Below are 16,045 nucleotides of genomic sequence, written 5' to 3' on the forward strand. Positions count from 1 at the left end.
TGGGTTGGGCAGCACAACTGAAAGGGAGGCAGGCAGCTTTGGCATTCTGGAGACCAGAGGCTCATCATTAAGCTTGGGAGAGGGGAAGAGCCTGGTGGACTAGTCCACAACATCCTGAAACATAAGTAGTAGTATCCAGCCCATAATAGGAACCATTAGTTTAAGAAACAACTACACACTTTCCTGAAATTCCCTTCTGACTTGTACCTGGGTTGAGGCACATCACCAAAGTCCTAAAATGTGCCCCAGCCTGGATTCTGTACTAGCAATGGGACACTGCACCAACATGAGCATCAGGAGCAATGGTGTATATACACAAAAGTCTGCAGTCCTGCAGCAGATTGCCAGAAACCTGTCTATGTGTGTGTGTTCATGCAGCCATCCCTGGGTTCATTTCTGTTCTTTCCTGTCTTCTCATGGAGAGATGTTCATGCCTGTGTTTTTTCCTGATACTTGATGTCTGTACTGATATGTTGCTCCCCTCTCCCATAGTGGGGAATATCCCATACGAAGCCACAGAGGAGCAGCTAAAGGACATTTTCTCAGAGGTTGGACCTGTCGTCAGTTTCAGGTGAGAACTGTTTATCTTTTTGGCATCTCCCATAAACAGACAGGTGATCTCAGTTGTAGCCGATTCTGCACTTATCAGCACTCCAGCCACAAGCAGGTGGGTCTCAGGCATACTTGGCAGACACAAACTTTGAATGAGGTAGTCCGTCATCCTGTTGGGGACTGAACAGAGGGTATGGAGATGGCATTACCAGTCTGGAAAATGCTGTGGTATTGTGTAATACTCTCCCCATGTGCCATACTGCATCTAATGCCTGTGATTCTTTCGGCTCTGCCATCCAGGTTGGTGTATGACAGGGAGACAGGCAAACCAAAGGGATATGGCTTTTGTGAGTACCAAGACCAGGAGACAGCGCTCAGCGCCATGCGGAACCTGAATGGGCGTGAGTTCAGCGGGAGGGCGTTGCGTGTGGACAACGCAGCCAGCGAGAAGAATAAGGAGGAACTGAAGAGTGAGTCTGAACTTTGGGTTGAGGGGGTTAATGCTACCATAATGTTTGGCCTAAACCAGCCTTACAAATCTGTAATAAAAATCTACTAGCCAAGACACAAAATCTAGACCCCCACCCGAATCGGGATGAAGTTGACAATGAAAAGCTCACAGATAGCTGATGTGCTGCAGGTAAGATAGCAAGTAGAAGTTTTTGGGGGGATTGTAGTTTCCATGACCAGACAAACCCTACCCATACATGCTTTTTGTGATTAATGAAGCTCCACATTTGACAAAGAGGTATATGAAGAATAGCCACATTATTGTGACATCCAGGGTCCTAGTTCATGTAGGAGACTGTATTGCAGATCTATGTGAAACAATCTTTCTAGTGAACCATGGCACAGCCCTCAACTCCTAATTGACTTAGTAGGAATTCCGGGCATGTTCAGAGCCCAGACTTTTAGTCAGTGACCCATATACTCTCCAACTGCAGAATGGTGCTCCTGAATCTGTGTTTCAAAAGTACATTTCCCTCCTTCCTGCTTGTGAAGATGCAGCTGTGCGTACATCATCCTTGAGTTATTGGCCTTTCAGCTGAAGGGGTCAGTGCGAGAAAGCACCAGCAGTTGTGCTGGTGACTCCTGTGATGTGAAACGAGACTGAGACCAGCAGCTTAGGGTTCCCAGGACACTTGTGTGTTTAACCTTTCCTCTTTGTCTTCCCCTCTCTATCCCTGCCAGGCTTGGGCACTGGTGCCCCTATCATAGAGTCACCATATGGAGACCCTATAAATCCTGAAGATGCTCCTGAGTCTATCAGCAGAGCAGTTGCCAGCCTGCCGCCTGAGCAGATGTTTGAGCTGATGAAGCAGATGAAGGTGAGTGGGAGCGAAGTGGCTGGAACCAAGTCACGAACTTGAAACCGTGGTCTTACAGTGCAGAATAATCCCACCCCCATCACACGAAAAAACGGGCAGCAGCAGTTCCTCACTCACAACTCTGTGACATTGTCACTCCTGTTAATGCCTCGTATGTGCCACTGCTGCTGCAGGGTAGAATGGTCCAGAGGGTCAATCAGTATCTGGGGTGCTGCCATGAGGAATATAAGCAGGTTGGACGAGGACGTGAGTTGGTCTAACAGCTGGACTTGCTGTTGTGGAGAGCTGGGCTGTCTAGTGTCCTACTTCCCTATTTTCACTCCTTGGTTTGGCTAATACTGTGGACATTGGAGAAGAGGAGATGATCATGGACAATAGGATGTGGATCAGGCACATTTTCGTGAGCAGCCTGAGCTGTGTGATTTCATTATTAACTGTCCTTGTGTTTCAGATAGTCCACAGCATGAGTCTCTCAGGTGCATTATTGGTTGTTTTATTAACCATGCCAGCACCGTGTAACGTACCAGGCAAATGAAGCAAAACGCTCCTCCCTTTGAGATATTGCCATTCCTGCATTTCCAGGAACATCGCTGCCCCCATGGGATTGCAGCCACAGTTATCAGCGAAGGGCTTAATACTGCACAGCAGCAGCGAGACCCATTGACAGCTCTGATCTGTGTGTTGCTCTTTAGTTGTGTGTGCAGAACAGCCCTCAGGAGGCACGGAACATGCTGCTCCAGAACCCTCAGCTGGCATATGCCCTGCTCCAGGCCCAAGTGGTGATGAGGATCGTCGATCCAGAGATCGCTCTGGTATGTATGATCCTGCTCCTCAGTCTGGGATTGACAGAGACACTTGTCTGGAGATGTGGGGCTGTGGGTGGATTCCAGGAATGGCCATGTCTAGTTGGTGCATGCACAACTTCTTTCTCCTCCATCTTCTGCCCTTAGAAAATTCTGCATCGTCAGACCAGTGTTCCACCTCTGATTCCAGGCAACCCACAGCCAGTTCCAGGGCCCGGGCCTGGGCCTGGACCCGGGCCTGGTCCAGGTCCTAATGCACAGATGAACCAGCAGAATCCCCCATCGTCCCAGCCACAGCCCATAGTAAGAATCTGTTTGTTCAACCCACATTATTGAGATGGAGGTTAAGGGTGTGAAATCTCCATGTGGAAGATGTAAGTGTGTGTTGTTGAGAAGGCTTCTCTGTGTGAAACCCTGGTGTGTGGGGGAGCGTTGTGAGGAGGGGTTCTCCGCCTGCAACCCTGGTGCAGTGGGCGATGTTCATGTCTGTTGGTGAGAAGGGGCTCTCAATGTGATTTCTTCCCTCTACAGGGTGGCATGCATGTAAATGGAGCTCCTCCTCTGATGCAGCCTCCTATGCAGGGTGGAGTGCCAGCCCCAGGACAGATGCCAGCCTCCGTAGCCGGCCCAGGCCCTGGCCCCTTGGCTCCTGGAGGTGAGCTCCGTGAGCATGTCTGAACTGCAAACTATAAAAGTTTCCCAAAGCTTCTGCAGGGACAACATGACCCATGAGTACGGGTGCCTTGCAGGCTTTTAAGAGAGGCAGTTGCACATGTGGAAGATTTGAAGCCTAGGGAGTAACTCTTGGGTCAGCCAACTGGAGGGGGTCACTCTGTCTCTACGGCCTGTTAGGCCAGGTGGAAATCTGTCTGCCAGTGGCAGGGTGGGGCATCTTTATAGGAGCAGAATAGTGAGGGCTGTGGGGACAAATAACCAGAGAGAGGGGGTGTGAGTTCTCTGCTCTTCCCTCCCAGGTGGAATGCAGCCTCAGGTCGGGATGCCAGGAGGTGGACCAGTGCCCTTGGAACGTGGACAAGGTAAACCAGATGTCAGTTAATCCATGTTTGATGCAACGTGTCATAGGGATACCTATTTCCAGGCCAGGACATTGAGACGTTCAAGGCCACATGCCAACAGAGTTGTTGACGGAGCAGGGAATCCCCCCAAGCTAACTGAATGTGTAAAAGTTTTCCCAGCCTGTCTGTGTGCACCTGTCCTTCTGTCTGTCTGTGAGTATAGTGAGCAGGGAAAGTGATTCCTTCTCCAGTAACTCTCCTTCTGGTACTTTGCATGTCCAGGTGTGGGCGAGCCAGCCTGTTGCCTGCTATTTGCTACTGTTGAGTCTCCTGTGCTTTCTTTTGCTTGTCCAGGAGAGGGAGCAGTAGCTTTTCTTTTGCACAGAATAGTGATGTGTGTGGAGTGATGATCAAAGCAGAGTGTGTTTCTATGGAGATGTTTTGCGTAGTCCTCCCTCCCTAAGTGGAAGGCTATACACCAGTGTCTTGGAATGCGATTTAATGCAATTAGACAGTTAAAGTGGGGACATCTCATTGTCTAGTGGCCCCAATTTATCACAACAAAGGGATACCTGTTCTTTCATATTGTGGGACATGGGGAGAGTGAATATCCTCCCTCAGCCTTCTAACAAAACATGGTAAATTCCTTTTGGGATCTCATATTTTTACATACCTTAAAAGCAGCTGAATCTGAGAGAGGCTTGTTGTGATTTCACCTTTGGGTCCTTCACCCCCATGAACAGCCCCAGTGCCTCCCCACTGCTGCCAGAGCTTTGCCAAGAAGCAACCACATGAAATAATTCTTAGCAGCTTCCCTGCTGTTTGCAGGGCTTTGAATAGCAGTGATGAAACTGAACCAGACTTTTGTTAATTTCTGTGTCTGCTTGGGGAAGCTCTGAGCAGAGGCAGTGGAGCTGTCTCCTGCGCACTCAGGCACAGCCTGACCACCTCATGCTGCCTCCCACTTACAGAAGGTTATTCTGAAACTGTAAGGGCTACAAATGTAATATATTTTAAATGAAAGTGTAAATGCAACAGAACTTGTTGGTGTAGGTCCCTGTCCCCTCCGCCACACAGTGACCAGGGAAAATAGTGCCTAGGTGAGTGGGCTTTTCAAGCCATGCAGAAGAGGCCATCCTCCTCACAGGACTGGCGTTCGATGGTCTCCATCCAGTGGGAAGATCTGACAAAGCCAGGCCTGCAAGATTGGCAGCATCTCTTTAAAATAAGCAGTCTGATTCTGTGGGAGCCTGCCTTACGAGGAACGCGCTCACTCCGCTGAGGCAAAGGCGTCTGTGCAGCACTAGTGGGTCTGTGGTGTGTCTGTGCGCGTGCGCTATTTATGTGTCTGCTCTTTTCCCTCTTTTCCTGCTGCTCACCCAGGAAACCTGCAGCTCTCGCCCGTGGGACCTGCCAGGCCTGCATCTATTGAGCGAGTTCAAGGTATCCATGACAGCTGCCAGCTCCCTTTGTCACGGGGCTTAGTGTGGAATGCATGGAAAAAGCCTGGACTTCAGCACTAGGGTTCTCTTCACTTGGGGTCGTGGGACTGCTCTGTGTAGTCTGCCCAGTGTGGAAATGAACACTTGTCAAAGGCAGAGCTGCCCCCCGATGTAGGAGGAGAGACTAGCCTAGGGTTCTGCATAGAGAGGTAGGAGATTAACCCAGTACATGTGGAAACAGACAGGAGAGAGGAGGCCATCCAGGCTCATGCTTGGCTTTTGGACCTCATGGACGTGGGGTGACCGGGTTTGATCTGGGCTGTCTAGGTTCACAGCTGGCCTTGTGACTCACGCTGGGTGTGACCAGACTTGTTGGTAGTTACTGTGATCTTGGTTCTTGACTTTTGTCAACAAGCCATGGCAGTCACTGTGGGGGACAGGAAGGTCTGAACTTAGCACTGAGGGTACCCGCTTCTGTGAGCTGCAGTGTTGTCTATGGGAAGATTTCCTTCCTGTTTGCTGTGCATCGCTTCAAGCTACATCGTGGACAGCAGTGTTGACTCTGTCCAAAACCAGTGTGTGTCTGTGAGCTACAGGAAGCACTGGGGATGGGATTCGGTTGCACCTCACTGCCAGGGGCAACAGGAGTGGTGCTGTCTCACAGGAGGACTTTGGTGTGATTGTTCTTGCCAATGCTTGACCTCAGTAATTTCCCTTGCTTGCCTCCCTGGCAGTGCCCATGCCAGACCCGAGGGCCCCTATGCAGCGTGGACCATTACCTGCTAGCGGCCCACCACCCCGGGGCCTTCTCGGAGATGCCCCAAATGACCCACGTGGAGGGACCCTGCTTTCAGTTACTGGAGAAGTGGAGCCCAGGTGAGTGGGCCAAAGGATGAATCGGTACCAATCTGAGCCTTTGAGGCTCTGACTCCCCGCCTCGTGTGGTCGGAGTGTTGGTTAAGTGGCACTGCCTGCCGGGTGAACTGCTGGGTCCCATGTTGGCGATCCAGGTACACATAACTGTGCAGCAGGAAGGGAGGATGGTATTCGTGGCCACTCAGACTGAGTAGGCGAGGTGGAAACATTAGCATCCATCCCTGTGTGCCAAACTCCCCCACTTTCTGTGCAGCTGGCTTTGTGCTTTGGTCAAAATACTGTACCTGCTCGGTGCCAAGCTTGTGTCCGATTCACCTTTCTCCTTCTGCTCTGTTTTCCTTCTCTCTCTCTACAGAGGTTACCTTGGGCCACCCCACCAGGGTCCACCCATGCACCATATGCCTGGCCATGACAATCGTGGCCCACCCCCACATGAAATGAGGGGAGGACCAATGGGAGAACCCAGGCCATTGATGGGAGAACCTAGAGGGCCTTTGATGGATGCTCGAGGTGAGAGGATGGCTGTAAATGAAACGTGAAATGACCAAGAGAGGAGCCGGTTATCCAGGGATGTGAGGAAAACGGGAAAGTGGGACATTTCAACAGTGAAGTGAGATGCAGAGAAAGTTACACAGGGTTGGAGGGAGGCACTGGGGGGAAGGGAAGGTGTAGTTACACAGGGCAAGGGGAGGAGAAGTTCAAATTTGTCATTTTCCAAAAGCAGGTGCCGTTCACACACCGTCCCTGACCCGTCTTGGTTTTCTGCCAGTCATTAAACCAAAGGAGGCTTAACTTTCAAAAGTGGGTCTGTGCCCCCAACATTCTCCCACACACAATTCCCTTCCAGTGGTTTGCTTATGGCATGTTTTTTCTCTGCAGGTGGAAGAGATCCCAGGGGCATGGAACCGAGAGGCATGGAGCCCAGAGGGATGGAACCGAGAGGGATGGAGCCCAGGGGCATGGAACCGAGAGGGATGGAGCCGAGAGGCATGGAACCGAGAGGCATGGAGCCCAGGGGCATGGAACCGAGAGGCATGGAGCCTAGAGGGATGGAACCGAGAGGCATGGAGCCTAGAGGGATGGAGCCCAGAGGCATGGATGCCAGAGGAATGGAACCCAGAGGGATGGAACCCAGAGGGATGGAGCCCAGGGGTCCTGGCCCCAACCCAAGGGGCCCAATGCCTGGTGGAATTCAAGGACCTGGGCCACTTAACTTGGGAGCAAGTGGCCCTCAGGGACCTAGACAGGTACACACAGCGTCTTCTGCTTTAGTCTTAATCTAATAGATAACAACAAGCACTTAGTGGCAGGGTTCTAGGTGATGTCAATTCTTTAACAGCCTGCATCCCACTTGTAATGATGCAAGGCCTACCAGCAAACCCCAGGGAATTGATAGCATTCCCCCTCCCAAGGGATCCTAGGTCAGGGCATCCCCTGCTAGCTAGCATCAGGGTATTACCATGTGGGCTGCAGGGACCTGGGGCTGCTGGCTCTTGTCCAAGCTATAACACACGTGCCAACCTGCATCGTTCTCCTGACCCCTCTTGTGTGGAACTCACAATACATATAGGTGAGGTTTGGAAAAAGTGTAGGGACCCCCAGGCCACTTCGGCCCCTCGGCCTCTTCCTGTGACTTGCCCTCTCCTCTGCCAGGCCTAACCACGCTGCACTGGGGGGAGGCATGTTTTCCCTTTTGCTCTTCCCGCTCTGCCCCTGCCATGCTTCCAGCTCTGCTAGCTTGAGGGAGCCAGGTACTGAGCCAGGACATTTCTGTGGGGAGCAGCACCTCTGGGGAGCAGGCCAGCTCACCTGCACTCCTCAGGCAATAGCGAGTGCCTCACACTTGTTGACAGATTTCTCCTCAAATCCCTGCTGTAAGGTAGGGGAATGCAGTCCCATTCCACGAAGAGAATTGAGGCACAGGGAGACTAAGGGCCAGATTTTTAGAGGTGTTTAGGCCCTATTGATTTCAGTGGGAGTTAGGTGTCTAAAAACCTGTACAAGTTAAAAAGCTAAAAAGTGACAAGTTTTTAAAGTGCTTATATACAAATGATAGAAGTCATAATAATAATAATATGGGGAAACTAAAGTGCCTCATATTAAATGAGGATATTGATATAATAGGCATCACGGAAACTTGGAATGACGATAATCAATGGGACACAGTAATACCAGGGTACAAAATATATTGGAAGGACAGAATAGGTCGGGGTGGGCAAACTTTTTGGCCTGAGGGCCACATCAAGGTGGGGAAATTGCATGCAGGGCTATGAATGTAGAGCTGGGGCAGGGCGTTGGGGTGCGGGAGGGAGTGCAGGGTATGGGAGGGGGTGCGGTGTGCAGGAAAGGGCTCAGGGTAAGGGGTTGGGGCAGAGGCAGGATGCGGGGTGTACAAGGGGGCTCAGGGAAGGGGGTTGGGGTGCAGGAGGGAGTGCAGGGTGCGGCAGGGGGTTGGGGTGCAGGCGGGGCTCAGGACAGGGGGTTGGGATGCGGGGTGCAGGAGAGGTTCGGGATGGGGGCTCCTGCCCGGCGCCACTTACCTGGAGCTGCTCCGGGCTGGCAGTGGAGTGCAGCGGGGCCAGGGCAGGCTGCCTGCCTGCCCTGGCCCTGGCCCTGGCCCTGGCCTTGCGCCACTCCGGGAAGCAGCCAGCACCATGTCCCTACAGCCCCTAGGGGAGCGGGAGCAGAGGGCTCCACGCGCTACCCTTGCCTGTGGGTACCTCCCCCGAAATTCCCATTGGCCGCAGTTCCCCATTCCTGGCCAATGGGAGCTTTGTGGGAGGTACCCACAGGCAAGGGCAGCACACGGAGCCCTCTGCCCCCCCCTTCCCCAGGGGCTGCAGGGATGTGGTGTCGTCCGCTTCTGGGAGCGGTGCGGGGCCCGCAGTGCCATGGGGGTGGCAATCCCACGGGCTGGATCCAAAGCCCTGAGGGGCCGGATCCAGCCTGCGGGCCGTAGTTTGCCCATCCCTGGAATAGGTCATGCTGGTGGGGGAGTGGCACTATATGTGAAAGAAAGCGTAGAATCAAATGAAGTAAAAATCTTAAATGAACCAAACTGTACCATAGAATCTCAATGGATAGTGCTATGGATTGCTGTACCCAACCCAACCCAAGCGTGGAGGCCTGTTTTTTTCCACAGTTTTTTTTTTCCAAGTCACGGCACCAAATTGTGGAAGAAAACAGGCCTTCATGCTTGGGTTGGGTACAGCAAGTCAGAGACAGTCTTTATTCTCAAGCAATTGCAAAGAGGAGAGAGAGCACACTGGCAGGGATTCACCTCCAGGCAGGTCTCTGATACATAAACAATTAGAGCAAGCTTTTATACCTTTTTGTTACCTATAATAATGAGCAACAGCTGCATTTTGTTATCCATATTTCTTCCTGATATCTCACTCTTCTCATTAATTTCTGCTACAGTCTAGATTCCATTCTTATCTAACACAAGGTCAAAACAGAATCTCTTACTGTCTGTTCCCATTCGCTTTCTCACTTTCTACCCGCCTAGGTCGTGCCTTCAAGTCTCACGTTATTAGAGTCAGTGTCTGCCTGACTTTGTTAGCCTGGACTCTTGCTCTGTTCCTAGAGACCAACTAAGATCTCTATGTTCAAATTCCCTTTATCCCTTTCTCCACTTCCACAATAGTAATGCCATGCTCTAATCATGAGAATGTAGCAGTAGGGATATATTACGAACCATCTGACCAGGATGGTGATAGTGACTGTGAAATGCTCAGGGAGATTAGAGAGGCTATAAAAATAAAAAAATCAATAACAACAATGGGGGGGATTTCAACTATCCCCATATTGACCGGGTACATGTCACCTCAGGACGGGATGCAGAGATAATGTTTCCTGACAGTTAAAGTGACTGCTTCTTGGAGCAGCTACTCTTGGAACCCACAAGAGGAGAGGCAATTCTTAATTTAGTCCTAATTGGAGCACAGGATCTGGTCCAAGAGGTGAATATAGCTGGACCGTTCGGTAATAGTGACCATAATAGAATTAAATTTAACATCCTTGTGGTGGGGAAAACACCACAGCAGCCCAACACTGTAGCATTTAATTTCAGAAATCCCTGCAAGCTGCATGGAAACTTTTTAAAGACCCCATAATAGAGGCTCAACTTAAATGCGTACCCCAAAGTAAAAAACAGAGAACCCAAAAAATGCCACTGTGGCTAAACAAGAAAGTAAAAGAGGCAGTGAGAGGCAAAAAGGCATCCTTTAAAAAGTGGAAGTTAAATCCTGGTGAGGAAAATAGAAAGGAGCATAAATTCTGGCAAATGAAGTATAAAAATATAATTAGGAAGGCCAAAAAAGAATTTGAAGAACAGCTAGCCAAAACCTCAAAAAGTAATAGCAAAACATTTTTTAAGTACATCAGAAGCAGAAACTAAACAACCAGTGGGGCCACTGAATGATCGAGATGTTAAAGGAGCACTCAAGGATGATAAGGCCATTGCGGAGAAACAAAATTAATTTTTTGCTTAGGTTTTCATGTCTGAGGATGTGAGGGAGATTCCCAAACCTGAGCCATTCTTTTTAGGTGACAAATCTGAGGAACTGTCCCAGATTGAGGTGTCTTTTGAGGAGGTTTTGGAACAAATTGATAAACTAAACAGTAATAAGTCACCAGGACCAGATGATATTCACCCAAGAGGTCTGAAGGAACTCAAATGTGAAATTGCAAAACTACTAAGTGTAGTTTGTAACCTATCATTTAAATCAGCTTCTGGACCAATTGACTGTAGGATAGCTAATGAGATGCCAATTTTTAAAAAGGGCTCCAGAGGTGACCCTGGTAATTACAGGCCGATAAGCTTGACTTCTGTACCAAGCAAACTGGTTGAAACTATAGTAAAGAACAAAATTGTCAGACACCTAGATTAACATAATTTATTGGGGAAGAGTCAAAATGGTTTTTGTAAAGGGAAATCATGCCTCACCAATCTACTAGAATTCTTTGAGGGGACCAACAAGCATGTGGACAAGGGGGATCCAGTGGATATAGTGTACTTAGATTTTCAGAATGCCTTAAACAAGTCCCTGACCAAAGGCTTTTAAGCAAAGTAAGCTGTCATGGGATAAGAGGGAAGGTCCTCTTATGGATTGGTAACTGGTTAAAAGATAGGAAACAAAGGGTTGGAATAAATGGTGAGTTTTCAGAATGGAAAGAGGTAACTAGTGGTGTCCCCCAGGGGTCTGTACTGGGAACAGTCCTATTCAACTTATTCATAAATGATCTGGGAAAAGGGGTAAACAGTGAGGTGGCAAAATTTGCAGATGATACAAAACGATTCAAGATAGTTAAGTCTCAGGCAGACTGTGAAGAGCTACAAAAGGATCTCTCAAAACTGTGTGACTGGGCAACAAAATGGCAAATTAAATTTAATGTTGATAAATGCAAAGTAATGCACATTGGAAAACATAATCCCAACTATACATATAAAATGATGGGGTCTAAATTAGCTGTTACCACTCAAGAGAGAGATCTTGGAGTCGTGGATAGTTGTCTGAAAACATCCACTCAATGTGCAGCAGCAGTCAAAAAAGCAAACAGAATGTTGGGAATCATTAAGAAAAGGATAGATAAGAAGACAGAAAATATCATATTGCTTCTTTATAAATACATGATACACCCACATCTTGAATACTGCGTGCATATGTGGTTTCCCCATCTCAAACAAGATATATTGGAATTGGAAGATGTTCAGAAAAGGGCAACAAAAATGATTAGGGGCATGAAATGGCTGCCATATGAGAAGAGATTAATAAGACTGGGATTTTCAGCTAGGAAAAGAGATGACTAAGGGGGGATATGATAGAGATCTACAAATCATGACTGGTGTGGAGAAAGTAAGTAAGGAAGTGTTATTTACTCCTCATAACACAAGAACTAGGGGGCACCAAATGAAATTAATAGGCAGCAGGTTTAAAACAAACAAAAGTAAGTATTTTTTCACACAACACACAGTCAACCTGTGGAACTCCTTGCCAGAGGATGTTGTGAAGGCCAAGACTATATAACAGGGTTCAAAAAAGAGCTAGATAAGTTCATGGAGGATAGGTCCTTCAATGGCTATTAGCCAGGATGGGCAGGGATAGTGTCACTAGCCTCTGTTTGTCAGAAGCTAGGAATGGGCGACAGGGGATGGATCACTTGATGATTACCTGTTCTGTTCATTCCCTCTAGGGCACCTGGCATTGGCCACTGTCGGAAGACAGGATACTGGACTAGATGGACCTTTGGTCTGACCCAGTATGGTCATTCTTACATTCAAGTCTGGCCCTAAGTGATTTGCCTAAGATCATAGGGGTGTTGATGACAGAGCTCGGAACTGAACCCAACTGCCCTTAGTCGAATCCAGCGTCTTAGCCACAAGGCCAGCCTTCCTCCGGCCTTCTGCTGTTATTGCCAGGGTTACATGGACTAAGATCTCTTGAACTTGGGGGGCCTATTTCCTTGTTCCTCGTGGCACCCCACTTTCAGCCCCCATCTGGGCATAGGTATCAATCTTTCATGGTGCCAGGGACTTATCTGCTTTACGTTCTAGTGCATGCATTGTGCTTTCTGTGACTGAATCCAGACTATTCACAGTTCTACAAGAGCAGAGGGGCCCAGCTCATCCCATCTCTTTGTACCCACAGGTTCCCAACATGCCAGGGGCAGGCATTCAAGGAGGTGGTATGCCAGGGGCAGGCATACAAGCAGGAGCCATGCCAGGGACAGTGGTACAAGGAGCTGGCCAGCCAGGAGGCTTTAGCCCTGGGCAGAACCAGGTCACCCCCCAAGATCATGAGAAGGTGAGTAAACAAAGGGCAACTCAGGCTCGGAGGGAAGGGATGGAGGCTGGATACCCCATTGCCGTGGGAATGAACTCAGCACTCCTTCTCTCTGGCACAGCAAGAGTCTCCAAGTCTTGTAGTTTCTGTGCTGGGGCCAACTCAGCCTGGGGAATTAGTGCTCCTGCAGCTTTCCAGGAAAATGTTCATAAGCAGCAGCAAGGCAGGTGGTTTGAAACTTTTCCTGTAGGTGTGGCCAGTGAGCCAGGTCCTTTCAGTTGATAAGAGTTTATACTGCTCTGCTCTTTGCCTTCCTTCTGTCTCCTCCTTCCCTCCCTCCAGCAGCCTGGTCTCTGGATAACTTCCTCTTTACTGGCTTTTCTGTAACCCTTTGCTGCCCTCTTCCTCTTGGGAAATTGCTCTTGCACATGGTGTTGCAGATCCTCCCCTCTCTCCACAGGCTGCCCTGATCATGCAGGTTCTCCAGCTGACTGCGGACCAGATCGCCATGTTGCCCCCAGAGCAAAGGCAAAGCATCCTTATCCTAAAGGAGCAGATCCAGAAATCCACTGGGGCTCCATGACAGGTGAGATGGGATGGAGGCTGCATTACTGCAGCCAGGGAGGGGCGAGGCTGTAGCCAGAAAGGTGATGGGACAGCTTGTATGAACTAAGGGGGTAAGGAAAGTATGGAGAGTAGTGTGAAATGGAGAAGACCCCCTAACCCTGCCATTGAATTCGATGCCCTATGGCCTGCCCTGGTTAGGTGCCACACATTCTCCCATGCGTTGTAGCAGTGGTTCTCAACCGGGGGTACCCAGGTCTTCCAGGGGGTACATCAACTCATCTAGGTATTTGCCTAGTTTTACAACAGGCTACATAAAAAGCACTAGCAAAGTCAGTACAAAGTAAAATTTCACTCAATGACTTGTTTATACTGTACTATACACTGAAATGTAAGTACAATATTTATATTCCAATTGATCTATAATTATATGGTAAAAATGAGAAAGTCAGCAATTTTTCAGTACTAGTGTGATGTGACACTTGTGTTTTAATGTCTAATTTTGTAAGCAAATAGTTTTTAAATTAGGTGAAACTTGGGGTATGCACGACAAATCAGACTCCTGCCAGGAGTACTGGAAAGGATAAGAGCCACTGCATTATAGGGTTGCCTAGTTAGGTGTGTTGTAGGGAGGGTCACTCCTCTCTCTGGTGCATCTCCAGCGATTTGTGTGTCAGGCAGGTACCAGGTTAGGGCTGGTCTGTTCCAGTGTGGCCAGCCTTGTGGCACTGTAGCTAACCCAGCCCTCACCTTACAGCTTCCACAATAAACACACATACTCCTGTAAGCAAGAGATGGGGCGTGGCCTCGCTCTGCCTCTGATTCACTGTGTGATCTGGGGCCAGTCACATCACACTCTGTGCCTTAGTTTCCCCTCTGTAAAGCAGGGTGCTAGTTACACCTCCGAGTGTCACCCAATGAAGGCTGGTAGCGGGTGAAGCTGGAAGCTGCTGCTGACATACTGGATATGCTGACTCTCAGATAGCCCCTTGCTCTTTCGCTCTCCCCGAGGTTCTTTGGGCCTCTCCAGACAGGCCAGCCTCGGTTTAGCTGTTACAGCTCTAGGGGATGGGCCCCACTTAATCCTGCCCAAGGAAGTGTATGGGCTTTGCTCCCTGCTTGTGGCAGGAAGGGAGGCTCAGAGCGCTCCTGCAGCTGTTGGGTGGGAGGCCGTGGGCAGCACGCTCCTGTGTTGCATGTCATATGGACGGCTGAGGGACTAGACCGGGCAGTGGGATCCATGTGTGCATTGCTGGACTGTATTCAGCTGTCCTGGAGAGAGCAGCAACAGTGGCCAGTGGTGCCTAGCAAAACCCTGCGTCTGCAGCCACTGTGCTAAATCTCTTTAAAGGAGGGGTATCTCCTTTCACAAGGCTGTGGAAATGCAGGAGGGTTGCTCCTTGAGGAGCTGCCCTTTGTGCTGTGGGAAATTCCCATTGGCTGGGCCAGGGCCTGTAAGGACACATTCCATTATTTCTCCTGGGAATCCAGAATGGCCTGGCTTGGGCACCAGGTCTTGTGCACTCCCCTCAAGTATCCCTCTTATTTTTGCATGTTTTAGAAGACCCTTGATGACCCTGAAGATCCAGACCTGTGGGATGGAGGAGGCACCCAAGGCAGCAGCTTCACTTCATCACTGTCTGACCTGGTGCAGCCATCAGGGGAAGGGTTCCCCCTTCTTCCCACCCAGCATAACCCCCATACTTTTCAGTCTGTGTTTTGTGTGTGTGTGTGTTTTACAGTATTTGAAATAAACTTGGAGGAGGATTTGAGTACAATTCACGACTCTACCTGATACTGCCTCCAACGGGCGCCTCTTTCTGTGCCTGACTCGGAAGCACTAGAGATGGCAAAGGCCTCTGGGTCGCTCATGTGAGCCTTTCACCTGGCCAGGCATGATGGTCTCTCTCCAGTATAGTCAGGGAATTCCTTCATCTGGTGCAGCATGTCCTGGCTCCAGGATTGATCATTAGTCACTTTGTTCCTGCAGACACTGAGCTCCATGTTTCCCAGCCTTGTTCCCTTAACCACACAGGAGGTTTCTTACAGGCTGATCTGTGCTCAACATGCCTCTTCCTAAAGGGGATGGAGGGAGAAAGAGATGGTCCCTCTAGGCAGCTTGTTGCTATTTGCTGAACAGATGAGATGCTGCTGTTATTACTTGCAGTCTCTGGCAGAAGATACTCAATAAACTGGCGTGTCTGGAGAAGGCTGGTGCACTGAAATCGTTATCTGGGGAATGTGACAAGGGACAGTTAGGCCAGCCTGACCACTGTGGTGGGACAAAGAGCCGGGTCTGTATTATGTCTGATCTACTGAGTTTCATACATGTGGCCTCTGAGGAGTGAAAGGGGCATGAGGTGAAGATGTCCTCTTACCAAGAAGGTCCCAGTTGATCTGGAGACCTTGCCAGGCACCAACTGGCCCCACTAAAAATGCCCACATCTGTGTCATTTTTCTTTCATTAACAACCCCATCAGTGAGAGAAAAAACATTTCAAACAGTTCATGGCAACCCCCCATTTAAGCGGTAAGGTCTTTTGTGATAGCAGGCAGGTGGGAACATTTAGCCCACAGGCACTTTGGCAAGATTTATGAGGCACCCTTACCAAAGCTCCTGTGATGAAAATGTATCTGTCGCACTTGTCTGACTGAAGTTTGTCTTGGGCATTTCTTTCAG

General features: G+C 49.5%; 1 protein-coding gene across 2 annotated transcripts in view; it reads left to right on the plus strand.

Annotated features, from left to right (window-relative positions):
* CSTF2 (cleavage stimulation factor subunit 2) overlaps positions 1–15,144 on the plus strand; it is an 18,035-nt gene extending 2,891 nt beyond the window's left edge. The window contains exons 2-15 of one of the 2 annotated variants that reach the window (XM_034781311.1): positions 493–571; positions 853–1,022; positions 1,744–1,880; positions 2,573–2,692; positions 2,831–2,986; positions 3,215–3,338; positions 3,658–3,720; positions 5,083–5,142; positions 5,876–6,017; positions 6,373–6,527; positions 6,897–7,264; positions 12,668–12,823; positions 13,263–13,388; positions 14,928–15,144. In XM_034781311.1, coding sequence (XP_034637202.1) covers positions 493–571; positions 853–1,022; positions 1,744–1,880; positions 2,573–2,692; positions 2,831–2,986; positions 3,215–3,338; positions 3,658–3,720; positions 5,083–5,142; positions 5,876–6,017; positions 6,373–6,527; positions 6,897–7,264; positions 12,668–12,823; positions 13,263–13,385 — 1,853 coding nt within the window. In that variant the 3' untranslated portion in view covers positions 13,386–13,388; positions 14,928–15,144. The remainder of the gene's footprint in view (positions 1–492; positions 572–852; positions 1,023–1,743; positions 1,881–2,572; positions 2,693–2,830; positions 2,987–3,214; positions 3,339–3,657; positions 3,721–5,082; positions 5,143–5,875; positions 6,018–6,372; positions 6,528–6,896; positions 7,265–12,667; positions 12,824–13,262; positions 13,389–14,927) is intronic. The other variant, XM_034781312.1, reaches the window with a different exon arrangement.
* Positions 15,145–16,045: the final 901 nt, after the last annotated feature.

The sequence above is a fragment of the Trachemys scripta genome, chromosome 9, assembly GCF_013100865.1.
Source record: "Trachemys scripta elegans isolate TJP31775 chromosome 9, CAS_Tse_1.0, whole genome shotgun sequence".
Taxonomy (NCBI): Eukaryota; Metazoa; Chordata; order Testudines; family Emydidae; genus Trachemys; species Trachemys scripta.